The following is a 14,438-nucleotide window of genomic DNA, read 5'->3' as shown; positions in this document are numbered from 1 at the left end:
TTCAGGCTGTGTTCTCCCTTCTTTTATGATCAAAAGCGCTCTGTTTTTCTGTCCTAGCATGCAGTGAAAAGAAAAGCTTGGTCATAATCTTCCATGAATCACCTACGTAGTCAACTGTGCTAGCCAAATCTGAACAAGATAAACCGCTAAAGAATCTCTGAACAATTATCATGGGTTTCAATGGGCATTTTTCATTTCACAAGCAAATTCTTACATTTTTGCTTAAGACTCACCAGTATTGGTGCCTGGTTCAACCCAACTAAAGAACCCAATGAGCTGCACTGCTTCAGTTCATCCAGAGCATACATACAGATACTACAGCAAAGCTGACAGGGAGAGACCAACGATGGACAGAGAGAAATGAGGAGATGAAGGGAAGACAGAGAAGAAAGAGGTGGAGAGAAGGAATGAATAAAATTAGAATAATGAGATGAGAGGACAGAGTGAGTTAGCAAATGACGGCAGACAATAAAGGACCATGGGAGAGGGCAATAGTGGAAACTAAAGGATGAATGTAGAAAGTAAGTGAGTGACACAGATGAAAAGAAACTAAAGAGTACAAATACAGAGAAGGATAGAGAAAAGTGAAAGAGAGAGATGAGAGAAAGGATGTGCTGTAGAGTTTTTGGCCCAGAATGCTGCTCCCACGAGTCCAGCTCATTAGAAACTGGAACTACTGCAGTTTGAATCACTGAGTCTTTCTCTCCCTTACACACTCCCTCTGAGTGTCTATTAAGGGCAGTAAAAATAACAAGATCTAAGGAGTCACTGAGTCCCCATTGTACTGTTTGGTTATAGAACTCAGCTGGTCATCCCTGGAGAAATAAAGGATAAATGGAGTATTGATTGTCAGATATAAACTCTGTAATCAAAGTAGCACTTTATCACAAATCTTGGCTTGAAGTGGGACCAGGGGAGTCCTTGTTTTTCAGCTGCACTGATATTCAAGTACACAATATCCTCTGGCTTTCAACGTAATGGCCTTATCCTAAGGTTTTAAGAAGGTATGAGGTACAGTTTAGGTAATGCTTTATTTTACAGATCACTTCATTTTATACATATTTCTTGGAATTAATGTACAGTACATTTTTAGGACATTTTATTAGAAAAGGTGGTGTAATTTGGGCCAAATTATAAGAAAAATGTTGGTGTGTTTAGTTGGGTTTTTAAGAAACCACCTAAAATACTAATGTATCCTTTGAAACACAAACACAAACTACACAATGAAAAGTTTTCTGTCAGTTAAAGAATATACAGTATATATCAGTATATATAATACTGAGTGTGTACTTACCAACAAAACTTAACACTTCTTTCCATATTTAAAATAGTTTGTACCAAAGAGGACCACACTGTCTATAAAATGTGTGAAAATAAACTGTTAATTACCTGCAGATTTCTCCAAATATTTCCAGGAAATTACTACAACATTACGACACCTGTAAAATGAAGTGTAATTTACACTTAAAACTGTAAGGCCAACAAGCTTCTTCCTGCTGAGAAAATACATCACACTCAGTTTTTCCAGCAAGGGACCTGCATGTTGCATGTCATAATCTCCCTACTGTCACTCTGTCACTATTAAATAAGGGCAAAAACACTAAGAAAAATACACAGGTGACTTAGCAAATATGCTGAGGAACTGGCAGCTTTTCCCTGCATTTGAATTTATTTGTGATGGTATATGTTAAAATGTCCTGTGAGGTGATACCATTGTTATAGTGTGAAAACTGTAAGTATTATATCACATTTTGAGTTACTTGGTGGCTTCCAGCCCTAATACTGCATAAACACAATGATGATGTCAATGAGCAAGATGCATTTTTTTATCAGCAGGAACAAGCACTTAAGTCCACTGAAAAAAAAACATCTGTGTACATCCTGACATAAAGAATCATGGATATAGCAAAAGTTAAATTAGACTATTTTGACTGCACAGAACCTTTGACATTACAGCATTTAGGCTTACATACAATGCTAACCACAATACTAACAAGTGGAAGCACAAACACACATGCAAAAATAAACACACAAAGCCGCCCAGCTCTCTCTTCTTGATTACTTTGGCCTAGAGAAGGTCAACACATACACAGATACACACGTGCACTCTTGGATGTGGTTGGTCAGATCTTGGCCAGAGGGAAAAGCTGACCGTAATCGTGTGTGTGTGTCTGTGTGTGTGTGATTGACCTAAATATTATATTTAATCTGTGAGTATCAAGAGAGAACTAATGCTTTCTATAAAATGGTTTCTAGTGATTGAAACACACACAAGATTAATAAAGATGAGAACAGATGATGTTTTAAGATTTGTTTTTTTTTTTCTTCTAACAGCACTAAATAGGTCAGATTTCAGACAATTTAAACAATCTCTCTTTAGAACAAAATGAGATAAGATTAAATTAAACAAACAATTAAAAAAGTCTTTTGAGGAAGTGGATATTTTTATTCCAAACCAAAAATACTGAGAAATATACAGGATATAGAAAAGCAGACTGGAATAGGACCAAGGTCACTGACCCTTGGCCACCTTGACAATCACAGCACTATTTTTCTACCAAAAACAACAGCTTGTTTGTCAGTGTGTCATTGACTCTATGAAAATGGGTTGAACCCACTGTGGCTCCATACTGAGCCTGGACCTCAATCTGCTCAGTAGGAACCTGCTCAGGGTGAACCGGTGACTCACAGCGCTGCTGCACGTGCATGTATGTGGGATTATGCAAAGCTTACTTTGCCACAGATTCCACTTGTGTCTCTTAGTGTGCAAATGACATTGTCAGTAAATATGAGCAGTATTGTAAATAATTTAGCAAATACTGTAAATAATATATCAAAATCTGTCTGGTATCCTGCTGGCCTGGAGTTAAAACTCCAGTTGTCTAGCCTTTCAGTTCCCTACCAGTAAAGTGTTGGTGACTGTACATTTGTTTCTATATGAATTTCTCAAAAGAATGTCAAAAGAGCTGCAGACTGTACTGATCAATGCAACCTGACAGACTAACATTGTCTTTATTAGTGTGCATTTTATTCTTTGTTCTATTAATGGCCACAATATGTCAGTTACAAGAAAACTCAACCAAACTAAAGTCAATAGGAAAACCCAGCACCTCTAAAATTGGTTTAATGTATGCTTTAAAAGGGTTTATGATGTTTGGGAACATTAACTAGGTGTCTCAGTTTATTACACCCAGCTTTGGTGATTGCTGCCTGGGTGTTCATCACAGCTGCACTCAGTTTTAACGTCACAGATTCCACGTTCATGTTTTTCTGCAGTGGTCAAAGTGGCAGGTCATAGATGTTTCCATATATGTTAGCATCTCCTCTCTCTCTTGGGATTTTTAAAGTGCAATATAAAAAATACGGAAAAAGTAGACAGGGCAGGTTGAAGAAAAATGTAAATTCACTAAAATGTAAATGACAGCACTACATTACAAAATAACTGCTAATATGACTGATGATATACAATAGTGATCTTACTCATCTGGTTTTGGTGAAAATTAGCTCCAAGGTACTTTATATGACTGTTGGTTAATATGTGTCATATCATTTGCTTTCCATCTCAGCATACCTGTATTATTATTTAATGTGTTTATTACATGTGCAGTATTTCTCCACAGGTTTCAATCTCTGAGTCACATCAGAGATGATGTTTTTCTGCTGCTGACCTCTGCTTCACTGCACAGCTTTCTGCTAGACTGCCACGTTCAATCAATCAAACACCAGATTAATTCACCGGGACTCTCTCCCTTTCTCTTTAAAGCACTCCTATCTGGACAGGGAAACCTCTCTGATTCTGAGAAACATAGCAGGAAAACCTTCCCACCTGCTGACCAAGGTGACACCCTCTGCACGCTCCCCCCTTTCCTTTTGCATGTCAACATCCTGCAATCTCCTCATACTTTTATGCATGTCATTGCTGCCACTGTGCATGTTTACGCTTCTTTACGCTTCCCTTTTTGTGCCTGTCCTCCTCTGTAGTGCTGGAGGGAAGTCCGTTTGTGTGTGTGTGTGTGTGTGTGTGTAGTCATGTAATGACGTATCCTGTTGTTTGGCTGCAGTGTACTGGTGTATATTCCCAAAGCTTTACAGAGGCTGTGGTTACACATGATGTCCCCGTGTAGTTCCCCAGATAGTAGTATGCTGTAGTATAGTTTATATATAGTAAGTCTTGTGGCACTTTAACATAATACTGTACAACACTGGTGTAGCTGTAGCCCGATTAAGACAACCAATCTGTGTTCATTTGGTTTGTCATGTTGTGGAATGTGTCATCGCATCAGATGCATTTTCCAATGACTGAACACACTCTAAAATAAAAAGGATAAAATGGAACAGTAACTTAATTTCCATGCAAGAGCAAATTGTGATTGTGATAATTGTGAAAAAATACAAGCATAATAAATAAACAATTACTTTCACTATTGAAGGCGTTTGTACAGCAAAAAAATCTTCATAAGTTTTACTTTGCACTTTAGTTTCAGTAAATCCGTTAGTCCTAGTTACACTGTCAGATCACTGTTTGTGTATTAAAAAACGGGTGTTTTAACATAATGACATCATCCTTTTTTTTGTTGTTGTTGTTGCTGTTTTTATGACAGAATAAATGGTTTAGCAGTGTTTTTGACCTGTGCTCCTCCACTTTGGCTACAGGTAATTGGTTCTCTGCTGGTTATCTCATGTTACCAGTCACCTTCATTGATACAAATAATATAGTGTAATACAATTCAACAGCACTACAGACTAAAAATTGGCCATCAGGTTGAATCAATGCCTCTCTAAAGCAAGTGTATCTAGTAAACTGTCTACTGAGTGTGTGTAGAGGAGTAATAAGTGACAATGTTTTCTTACTCCCTCCTGCCAGGTTGTTCTCATTTCTGAAACACAAGCGACAAATGATTTGCATCAGAGTCACTGTGTTTGATCCTTCATTCTGTAAAGCTTTGTGAATACTGTTCATTACTGTGTTCACCTATGAAATGAATGATGCAAACAGGGAAATATCCACTGCATGATGCCATTTCTCCCATTTTACCCAGCAAAAGTTTTTTTTTTTTTTTTACAGTAATGACAATGTTGATTTGCTGTGGAGTGTAGATGCCATTTCGCTTTCCCTCTATGAAGCATGAAAGTTTGCTTCGTTCAGGAATGAGAAATGGCACAAGTGAAAGCAAACTGTACCTGACTGCATGTGTAATGTATGTGATGCATTACAACTTCACTGCCGTCATGTGACAGTGGCTGACGGGAGTGAAGTGCGATCACACAAGAGTAGTAAAAGCAAAAAAGCAAGTGTTTACACACACTGATCAGCTGTGTCTATTGTATATTTGACTGTCTGTGTGTGCATGTGAGTGTGTGAGTCTGAGTCAAGGTACTTAATCTCTCTACTCTCCAGTCAAGGCCAGTCAAGTCTGGCCTTGATTGGACAGTAAAGAGATTAAGTGCCGGTGATTGAAGGCACCTGTCTCATTGAACAGTTTTCAGCAACACACAAAACAAACATCACAAAAAACTAACGAAGGTCACTCTGTGCTGCTAAAACATTCCTGTGTGATCGTGCTTTAAGACATCTTTACAGATTTCAGTGAAATGTTTGAGAAAATAATGATCATGAGAGAAATTCTGCATGTTTTGTGGAAGCAAATAGAGGTAAGTAACAGTCAGCGCTTCTGTGTCTGCTTTTATCAACGAATACTGCAGGGAGGACACGAATCTGTCCAGCAGGGATTGTACTGTGTGTTCCTGTCTGAACTTTCCCCCTAAGAAGAAACCACAAACATCACAATTTGACAATATGACAAATACTTTTGCATCACACATTTAAACTCTTTCTCAACAAAAGCAAAAATAACAATTGTGAAAAGTGAGCCAAAAATCAGTACTGGAGAAGGTTTTGCTAAAGTTGCTGTATTGGTGTAAATGAAAATGCAGTAATCAGTGTTGAGAAGATGTAGCTTTAGCCTTTCATACAGATTGTTTGGAGACTATTGTTTCTAAGTGTGGCATTTTGTATTGCAGTGATTGGTACTATATGTATCTCCAGCTTTGCTTGTATTTTAAGCTCAGAAGATGAACTGGGATATATGTGGACATTTTTTTTACCTTTAAGTTCTATCTTTCAGCACCTAGAAATAGTCGAAAAAATTATCTTACTAATGAATAAATGTTTCCTCTTTTCCTACTGCCGACAATCAGGAGTCAAGGAGAATAAGTTCAGTGTTGAATTGTGCAATGTTATTGAAATGATTTTCACTGTAGATGTGACTTAAAATAAACCAAGTTGACGAGTGAGGAAGTTTTTACACAGCCTGGGTTTGTTCTTTTGATCCAAACAATGGATGTTTGGATCTCAGCCAGTTGCAGTTATGGAGATTAGTAGATGGGCCTGGTGCTAACTATTACCGATCAATGCAGATAATAGAACGAGCTAGTGCTCTAATTGTTGTTGTTGGTCAACCCAGATCAGGATGCTGGTGGAAACTGGCCTCTCTGGGGCTCTGACTGTAGAAATGACTCATAAGTAATGTGATAAAGAATAAATGTTAGCGTAAACATAGCTAATATCACAATTTTATGAGAGGTTTGTCAAAATTTTCTCCTGTACAGCCTTCCTGATGTACAAGAATGTGTTTGGATGAAAGCATGACATAATGTTAAACACCTAGCTGCTCTCAAGCTAAAGCTGTAGGCTTCTTAATGGCTAAGGGTAAAGTTTTATTTATCTGTGTGTGTTTGTGTGTGTGTTTTCTGTGTGTATGAGCATCAGATAGAGAGTAAGTAAGTAAGTAAGTAAGTAAGGATGCTTTATTATGATTGGATCACTAATGTCATGATTTGATTGGATGATAAAGCAGATGAGGCTGTTTGATTGGATGTTGGAGGAATGTGCCAGATCTGCAGGGATAATCCTCTTTGGAGCAGAGAGGGGGTGATTCCCCGTAGCATTATATACACACACACACACACACATACACAAACATGCCAACACACAGCGGTTGGCTGGCAATGGGTCTCGTTTGGAGTTTGTAGCTTTGGCTGTCCTTGTAATGGCATCTCACACACACACACACAAATCTGATCCAATCTTAAGAGTTTCACATTACCAGGTTGATATTTTTGACATTTTCCCCATTTATGCACCATTATGCTGGATTGTATTGGATTGTAAGCAACAGCACAATACTGGCTCAACACATTAGTCTGAGTCTAGCGGATCCAAATTAAATGAATATAGTCAGATTAATGTTTTACTTTTAAGATCCATTTATGTCAGAGCAGCTGTCACTGGCCTCAAATCCAGCTTTTCTACTGCGGAGCAAGCCAGGATAACCCATCACATCGTCTTTCAGTGTTTCCTTTTCGCAGTAATTCTGATTCCACTGATTTGTGGCATAAAGTGCTTTGAGCTGCCTTTTTGAAAAACGAGATTTTATTTTAATTTGTGGTCCCAGATTAGAGTGGGTGGGGCCACAATGGGCCCCGAGATTCCAGGCAGATTACGAGCTAAGGGGCCGGTCTAATTCCTGCAGCAGTGATTAGGCTGAGGGTGTAATTATCTGCACTCATTAGAGCGGCTTCCAGGGCACAGCTGTGTGTGTGTGTGTATGTGTGTGTGTTGTGTGTAAATGTATGTACTGTATGTGATGCTGTTAGGTCTGCATATAGCATATTCTATCTGTGTCAGTGTTACACTGCCTCAGCAATAGCTGCAATCCACCCACACACTTTTCTCTTTCTCTCTCACACACACACACACACACACACACACACAGCTGGCCCACTTCTGCTGCCTCTATGTAAATCGCATCACTCAGCTGCTGTTTTTGAGCCTGTGTTAGATCAGGAGGGACATATTCCTCATAACTTCAAAGGCTACACAATCTTTCCTGGGCAGAAGCTAATTTTAGTGACTCTATAATGTAGGTCAACTGAATATCTATGAGATGGAGAGAAAACGTTTACGCTGCAAGCTAGAAATGACAGTGACAGCGGTGACTCCTGGAAAAAAAATGTACAACGGTTAATATGTAATAGAGGCTGAGATTTTTATGATCAAATGAAAATGTAATAAGATGCCATAACAGATTAATGCAAACCAATAGGAGCCAGTACAGCCAGATTTGGGTTTAACAAATGGATAAAATAATGCACTTTAAAATATGAAGGGATTATAATCGGTTTTCTGAATGGACTGAGGGATTTTTAATGGATATAAGTCCCTCAAAATGTACGTGTCCCATTTTAATCCCATTGAAGATTTCTTAATTACGTCGTTGTTAATTGTTAAATTAATGGCATATTGAAGTAAAAAATTAAGACATTTCATGTTCAGAGTAAATTAATATTTTTTCACATTCTGCTTAACAAGAAATGTGTCACAGTTGAGGCAATAATGATCAACCAGTGCCGATCCATCCAGTTGATGTTAAGATATTTCAGAAGATAAGTGCTCAAATAAAAGTCAGAGGATCACCAAAGTCAGTATCCACTTGGCACCATGAATGTCTTTATAGACTTTCATGGCAGTCCATCGTAGTTGACAAGCCATGCTGCTAACATGGTAAAATGGATGGCTGGCTTTGTTTGCTTCTCAACTAGAAACAATTTATTTGATTAATGTCAGTAAAATCTGGATTAGAGGACAGTAAAGAGTTAATCAGAGGTATTTTAGCGAGTTGTAAGGGCCTCATCAATGTAGACTTACTAAACAGAATTAGGTTTTTGATCATTCATTATTGTTATTTTGTTGTTTGGTTTATCCTCTGTACCATGATCATTTAAAAAAAAAAAAAAAAATTCAGGCTTCTCTACTTGTGTAAAATGTACTTTGTAAGCTCAGCTGTCCTTAGACTTGGGTGCGCTTTAAGTTTAATGCTAACATTATGGAAAATGAGGTCTGCAGCAATAACAACTATAGAGACTTGTTATTTTTTTTAAATAGGATTGTTTTGAAAGATGTTCAAATTCTTATGAAGGAAAGCATAAGGATTCCTCCTTTAATATTTAGATATGGTAGAATGATCCAGAGTCACCCTACAATTAAAAAGTGTCTTACATTTCAACACATGGAAATCAGACTTCTAACCCTGGGCAGTGCCTTGCTCATGTGTTGGAGGTTCAATGATGGAAAATGTTAAAGGCAGAGCTGAGCGGGACAATAATGATTCTGACGGTCATGTTGATGTTGATGATGATGATTATGATGATGATGATGATTATGATGGTGGTGATGATGATCATAACTGACACACGTTAGCCAGCTGCCTCAGGCAAGTAATATCCTGTTCATACGGTAATGTCAATGCAAGTTTAAACACACTTAAAGGTAATTGACACAACATAGAAAATGTTAAATTGCTAATGCTAACTGATGTAACAGTGTTATGTGACTGGTGTTTTAACCTTCCCAGGTTATCTGTACTATCTGATTCACATTGAAACACACTAACATTTTTATAAATGTTGTAACAGTCATTAAAATGTTGACATTTAATCCACAGTTACAGCTTTAGTTCAAATGTTAAAAGGCACAAACAGATGATATGTTGTATAATATATTTCGTCAAATATAATCCTTCCTTCCTACTTTGTCAGATTCAAATCTCCACATACTACTTTTAGCTGTACTGAATCTCAAATAGGTGTTATGTAAGTCTAATGTCTTTACATCACTAGTACTTTAATTGCTACTAATGCTAATTGACAATGGCGGATTTAAGTAATATTAGAGATTTCTTTTAAATTTTGTGACTAAATATATTGAAACTTGCACTGTAACCTACCAATACCAGTTCTGATATTTTACATTTACTGTCCTTTCAATTCTGCCTATTGTAAATGTTAACAACTACTGATACTAAATGACATGTATGTATATATATTTAATTGTAAGTGACATAGGATATTGATACATTGCACATAGTGTTAACAAATTGTAACATTTACATTCTACCATTATAACAGCATATACTCTATCACAGCTAGTTTTGTGGCCATTTTAAATCAGTGCTTATGTCACTTTTAATTTGTCAGCATATATCTTTTTTTGCTATATTGTTGATGTTATTTCTTTTTCCACACACATCACATGTAACTTTTCTGGTTTAAATATTATTAAATGCTAACTAACTAGAAAAAAAAAATTCCCCCATTTAATAACTGATTTTGTGCTTTTTGAGAGATTCAAATGTAAATTTACATAGTGACACTTACAGTCTGTGTAAAAAAATCTATATAGCAAAATTGAGTTAATGTTATGTCAGTTTTGGCTACCATGGTAAGCTGCACATGCTCACAGGCGCTAACCCTAACCAACAAAATGTAGGCAAGTCATTATGAAGCTGTTTAAGAGCTTATACTGTTGGCTTCTGCTGCTTCGAGATTGTGGGTCTTGTGTGTGTGTGTGTGTGTGTGTGTTTCAGGGAGTTTGGGGGGGTGCTGGTAAGAAGATTGGGTGTTAATCTCTCTCTTCCCCATCGTCTTCATTTCATTCTGTCCTTTCACTTGTTCACAATATGGATCCCCTGGTGTGTGTGTGTAAGCTGACTGGCTAAATTGGAGCAACTCCACACAGACATGCACAGACACTCGTGAAATGACTGGAAAGAACCCCTAAAATAGACGGCACAGAACGAGACGAGATGAGTGAATCAGTGAGAGTGAGATGAGGACAAAACTGCGAGGCTAAAAATGAGGAGAAAAACAAGTCAGATAAGAGAAGTGGAAGAGACTGTGTCGGATGGAGGGAGAGAGGAGAAGAGAGACTGCGAGGAGAGAGCATGAGCGCTTGAGATAAAGAGATCAGTGCCTCTGCATGTAAGTTGGCACAGCAACACTGCCCCTCCCCCCCCCCCCCCCCCCCTCTGGTTCATCTCATCCTTCCCTCTCTCTTCCTCTCATTCCCTCTATCTCGCTCGGCCAGGGAGGATGTGACGGGACAAGGTAGCATCTTTCACTTTGATCTTCCAGTCAGTCAGGGAACGAGTCAGTCAGCTTGTCAGTCAGGGAGTTAGTGAGGTAGGTAAACCACACAGTCAGCTGCTTCACTAACCAGGCGATCAGTTAGTCTGTCGGTCAATCTGTAGATTTCCTATATTTATGTTTACTTTTGTATCTGTTTATACTCTTATTTCTGCTTCCAGATCTTGCATTTGCGCCTGCACTCAAGGCTGTCTGACTACTTCTGCTCCTCCATCCATCCTCCTCCGCTGCTTTGTTCTACTGTTTTGTTTTCGGGGATTTTTTTGCTGTAGCGCTGAAGATCTCGACTCCATTGTTTTGTCGAAGGTCGACTAACAGGGTGTGTGTGTGTGTGTGTGTGTTTGTGCAGAATCAAACTGAAAGAGACAGAAGCTCTGATTGGAGATGGGAGCGTTTCGCCGCTGAGTTGTCAGAGGAAAGCAGATCGGATTTTTTCACTTTCTTATGTCTCCATCTGTCCTCTAGTTTGTCAGCCGCAGTGACAGAGAAACACTACCATAACTTCCAGTTCGACTCTCTGTGTGTGTGTGTGTGTGTGTGTTTGGGAATTTTGGATAATCCTCCTTATCCGCCAGCATGTAGTGTCTGAGCATGAATCCAATCTCATTGTGCTGCAGCCACAATAATACAGAGATGATGATGATGATTATGAAGAGGAGGAGGAGGAGAAGCAGGATTTGTGCTGCCAACCAGACACTTCTGATGATTCCTCACAATCTGGGATCCTTGAGCAGCGTACCTCTATCTTGTCGGGACTAAACCTGGGCTGCTGTTTCGGGGAATAATCTCCGCTTTCACATCAGCTCCTTTTTGCTCTTCCTTCTCACTGTCAGGACACTATAAGCATGACAAAAAAAAATCCCACTGGAAGAAGCCTAATTGAGCAGGAGTAATGTGTTAGGACGAATGGTGCACAGCCAGCTGACAGGACTGGGAATATACTGATACTTTGTCCAAACTCTGCTGGTAAACACTGGGATATTCTGGAGTTGTTTTTTCCTTGAATATCACATTTCGCAGTTTCATTTGATGCTAAGCAGACATAGAAGCGTTGGCTGTTAAAGAGAAATCATCAGAAATAAACAATGAATTCATGTTGGAAGAATCAGGTAGGTAAGAGTTTTAATGAGTGTGTGTGTCCTTGTTAGGAGTGAGTGTTGCAGGAATGTGTCTGTCAATGTTATTGGTTTATAATATTGATTGACCGGTGGATAATTTCTATGCCATCATCCTCACTGTGTGTGTGTGTGTGTGTGTGTGTGTGTGTGTATGTGTGTGCAGGAGGAGCAGGCTGCCAAGCTGAAGGCAGAGAATATCAGAGTTGCCCTGGAGAAGATCAAGGAGGCCCAAGTGAAGAAGGTGAGTCTGGTTCACAAAAAACACACAAGACCAAGAGATGCTAAAGAAACGTGTGTAGTGTATATTTGGGTGTGTGCGATATGTGTATCTGACTGCGTGTGTGTGTGTGTGTGTGTGTGTGTGTGTGTGTGTGTGTGTGTGTGTGTGTGTGTGTGTGTGTGTGTGTGACTGGCACGTGTTCAGTGGACTCTGTTTTCTGGGTCAGGTCAGTGTTACTCCACATTGAAAGCTCTGGTCAATAACAGCTGGGGTCAACACACACACAGACAGACAGACAGACATTGCACTCAACATAATGACCACTGCAAGTTAAATCCCAATCCCACAGAGAGAGAGAGGGAGAAAGGGAAACTGGATTAACAACCTGAATGTGTGTGTTTTTGTGTGTGTGTGTGTGTGTGTGTGTGTGTGTGTGTGTGTGTGTGTGTGTGTGTGTGTGTATGTCAAGTCTAATCGCCTGTATAATATCCTGCGATGAGAGAACAGTGAAAGTGCATCTTTCTGCAGTGTCACTGACTCTCTCCCACACACACATAAAGCAATATCATTTAAGGGATAATGAACGATAAGATGGTCAAAATATAATGGACATGAAAAGGCCATTTTTCATTTCATGGGGCCTTAAATCTCATTTATGGCACAGCCATGAGAAATACTTCCCTTTGATTGGTTGGTAGTTGTTATATAATATAAGGGGCCAAATGATGTATATGCATAATAACTATGAAAACTATACACAATTTCTCACACATAAACTGATTTGTAAAATGTGCAAAACTCATACATACCAGACACCTTAAAATATTGTTCAACTGAGAAATATAAGCACTTCAAAATTTGTGCATAAAATATTGTATATTAAAGGCACAATCTGTGATGCTAATATAAGGATGGTTTGCCCTCTAACAAAATCCAAAATACAGGATTGGATCCTGCTATGACTCCCAAATTGAGACATATTTCATTATATGGACAAAGACTAGACTGCAACTAAATCTTAAGTTATTCATGTTTTCTGACATTACAAAAGGTGTGTGTACAACATAACATACCTGTAATTTAACTTGTGCTAAGACACAGAGAGTTGACAAAACAATAAAATGTTTATAATTCAAACTTTTAAATCATACATGTAAATAAGCTGTAATTTCAATAGTGTAATTTGATTGGGATTTTAAATTGCAGGTAACTATAGCAACAATAATTGCATACACGCTACATTACTGTACTATAGTAATATACTATATTATGTTATGTAACTTTGGACTTGTGGAAGGGACTTGGTGTATATATGTAATGTTAGTGTGTGTGGGGGTATATGCATGTATGTATGCATACATGTGCCATGAGACAATAACAGCATGCATGTATATGAAGAATACCCTCCTCCTTTACTTTGCTATTCTGGGATACTTCATCGTGTATAATTGCTTCATTGCTGTACAGACGTCAGTCAAAAAACTAGCTCAGCTCAACTTCTGCCATGGCGATGAAAGAAAAGTGGTTTTGTAGTTATGCTGTAGTAGTAAATACTTTATGCTCTAAGCTCTGTGAACTGAATGTGGTGTCTTTTACTCACAAGGTACCACCATTTAATTTTGATGAGAAAACTACAAAATGCAATCGTCTTGTTAAATGCAAAACTGGATTATTCTGAGAGCAGGAAACAGGCGGCATAACGATGATCAACCAGTCAGAATCAGATATTTAACATACAAGTGTCATAACTGGACAGTAATGATGTAAATTATCCTCCACTCTTTGTCCCTTCATAGTTGGTGATTCGTGTTCATCTGTCAGACGAGAGCTCAAAGACCATGATGGTGGATGAGAGACAGACGGTCAGACAGGTATGACTTCAACTCACATCACACCTGTAGCAGTGTTGCAGTGGCTGAAGCTGCAGCAGTAACAGTAGACGTAATGGTAGATGTATGAGTGGTACCAGTTTAAATAATTGTCGTTGTAGTATTAGTAATATTGTGAGAGCAGTTGTATTCATTATTTGCGTTAGACAGAAGTAATACATATGGCTATAGTAAAAGTTATACTACTAGTAGTGGCAGCAGCAGTCTACTGTTATTATAAACAACACT

General features: G+C 38.5%; 1 protein-coding gene across 5 annotated transcripts in view; it reads left to right on the top strand.

Annotated features, from left to right (window-relative positions):
• raph1a (Ras association (RalGDS/AF-6) and pleckstrin homology domains 1a) overlaps positions 1–14,438 on the top strand; it is a 69,300-nt gene that overhangs the window by 41,979 nt on the left and 12,883 nt on the right. For 4 of the 5 annotated variants that reach the window (XM_042426203.1, XM_042426205.1, XM_042426206.1 and 1 more), the window contains 3 exons: positions 3,764–3,838; positions 12,265–12,342; positions 14,118–14,192. In XM_042426203.1, the coding sequence (XP_042282137.1) occupies positions 3,764–3,838; positions 12,265–12,342; positions 14,118–14,192 (228 nt within the window). The remainder of the gene's footprint in view (positions 1–3,763; positions 3,839–12,264; positions 12,343–14,117; positions 14,193–14,438) is intronic. The other variant, XM_042426207.1, reaches the window with a different exon arrangement.

The sequence above is a fragment of the Thunnus maccoyii genome, chromosome 11 (genome assembly GCF_910596095.1).
Source record: "Thunnus maccoyii chromosome 11, fThuMac1.1, whole genome shotgun sequence".
NCBI lineage: Eukaryota > Metazoa > Chordata > Actinopteri > Scombriformes > Scombridae > Thunnus > Thunnus maccoyii.
This window is presented reverse-complemented; position numbering and strand designations above follow the sequence as displayed.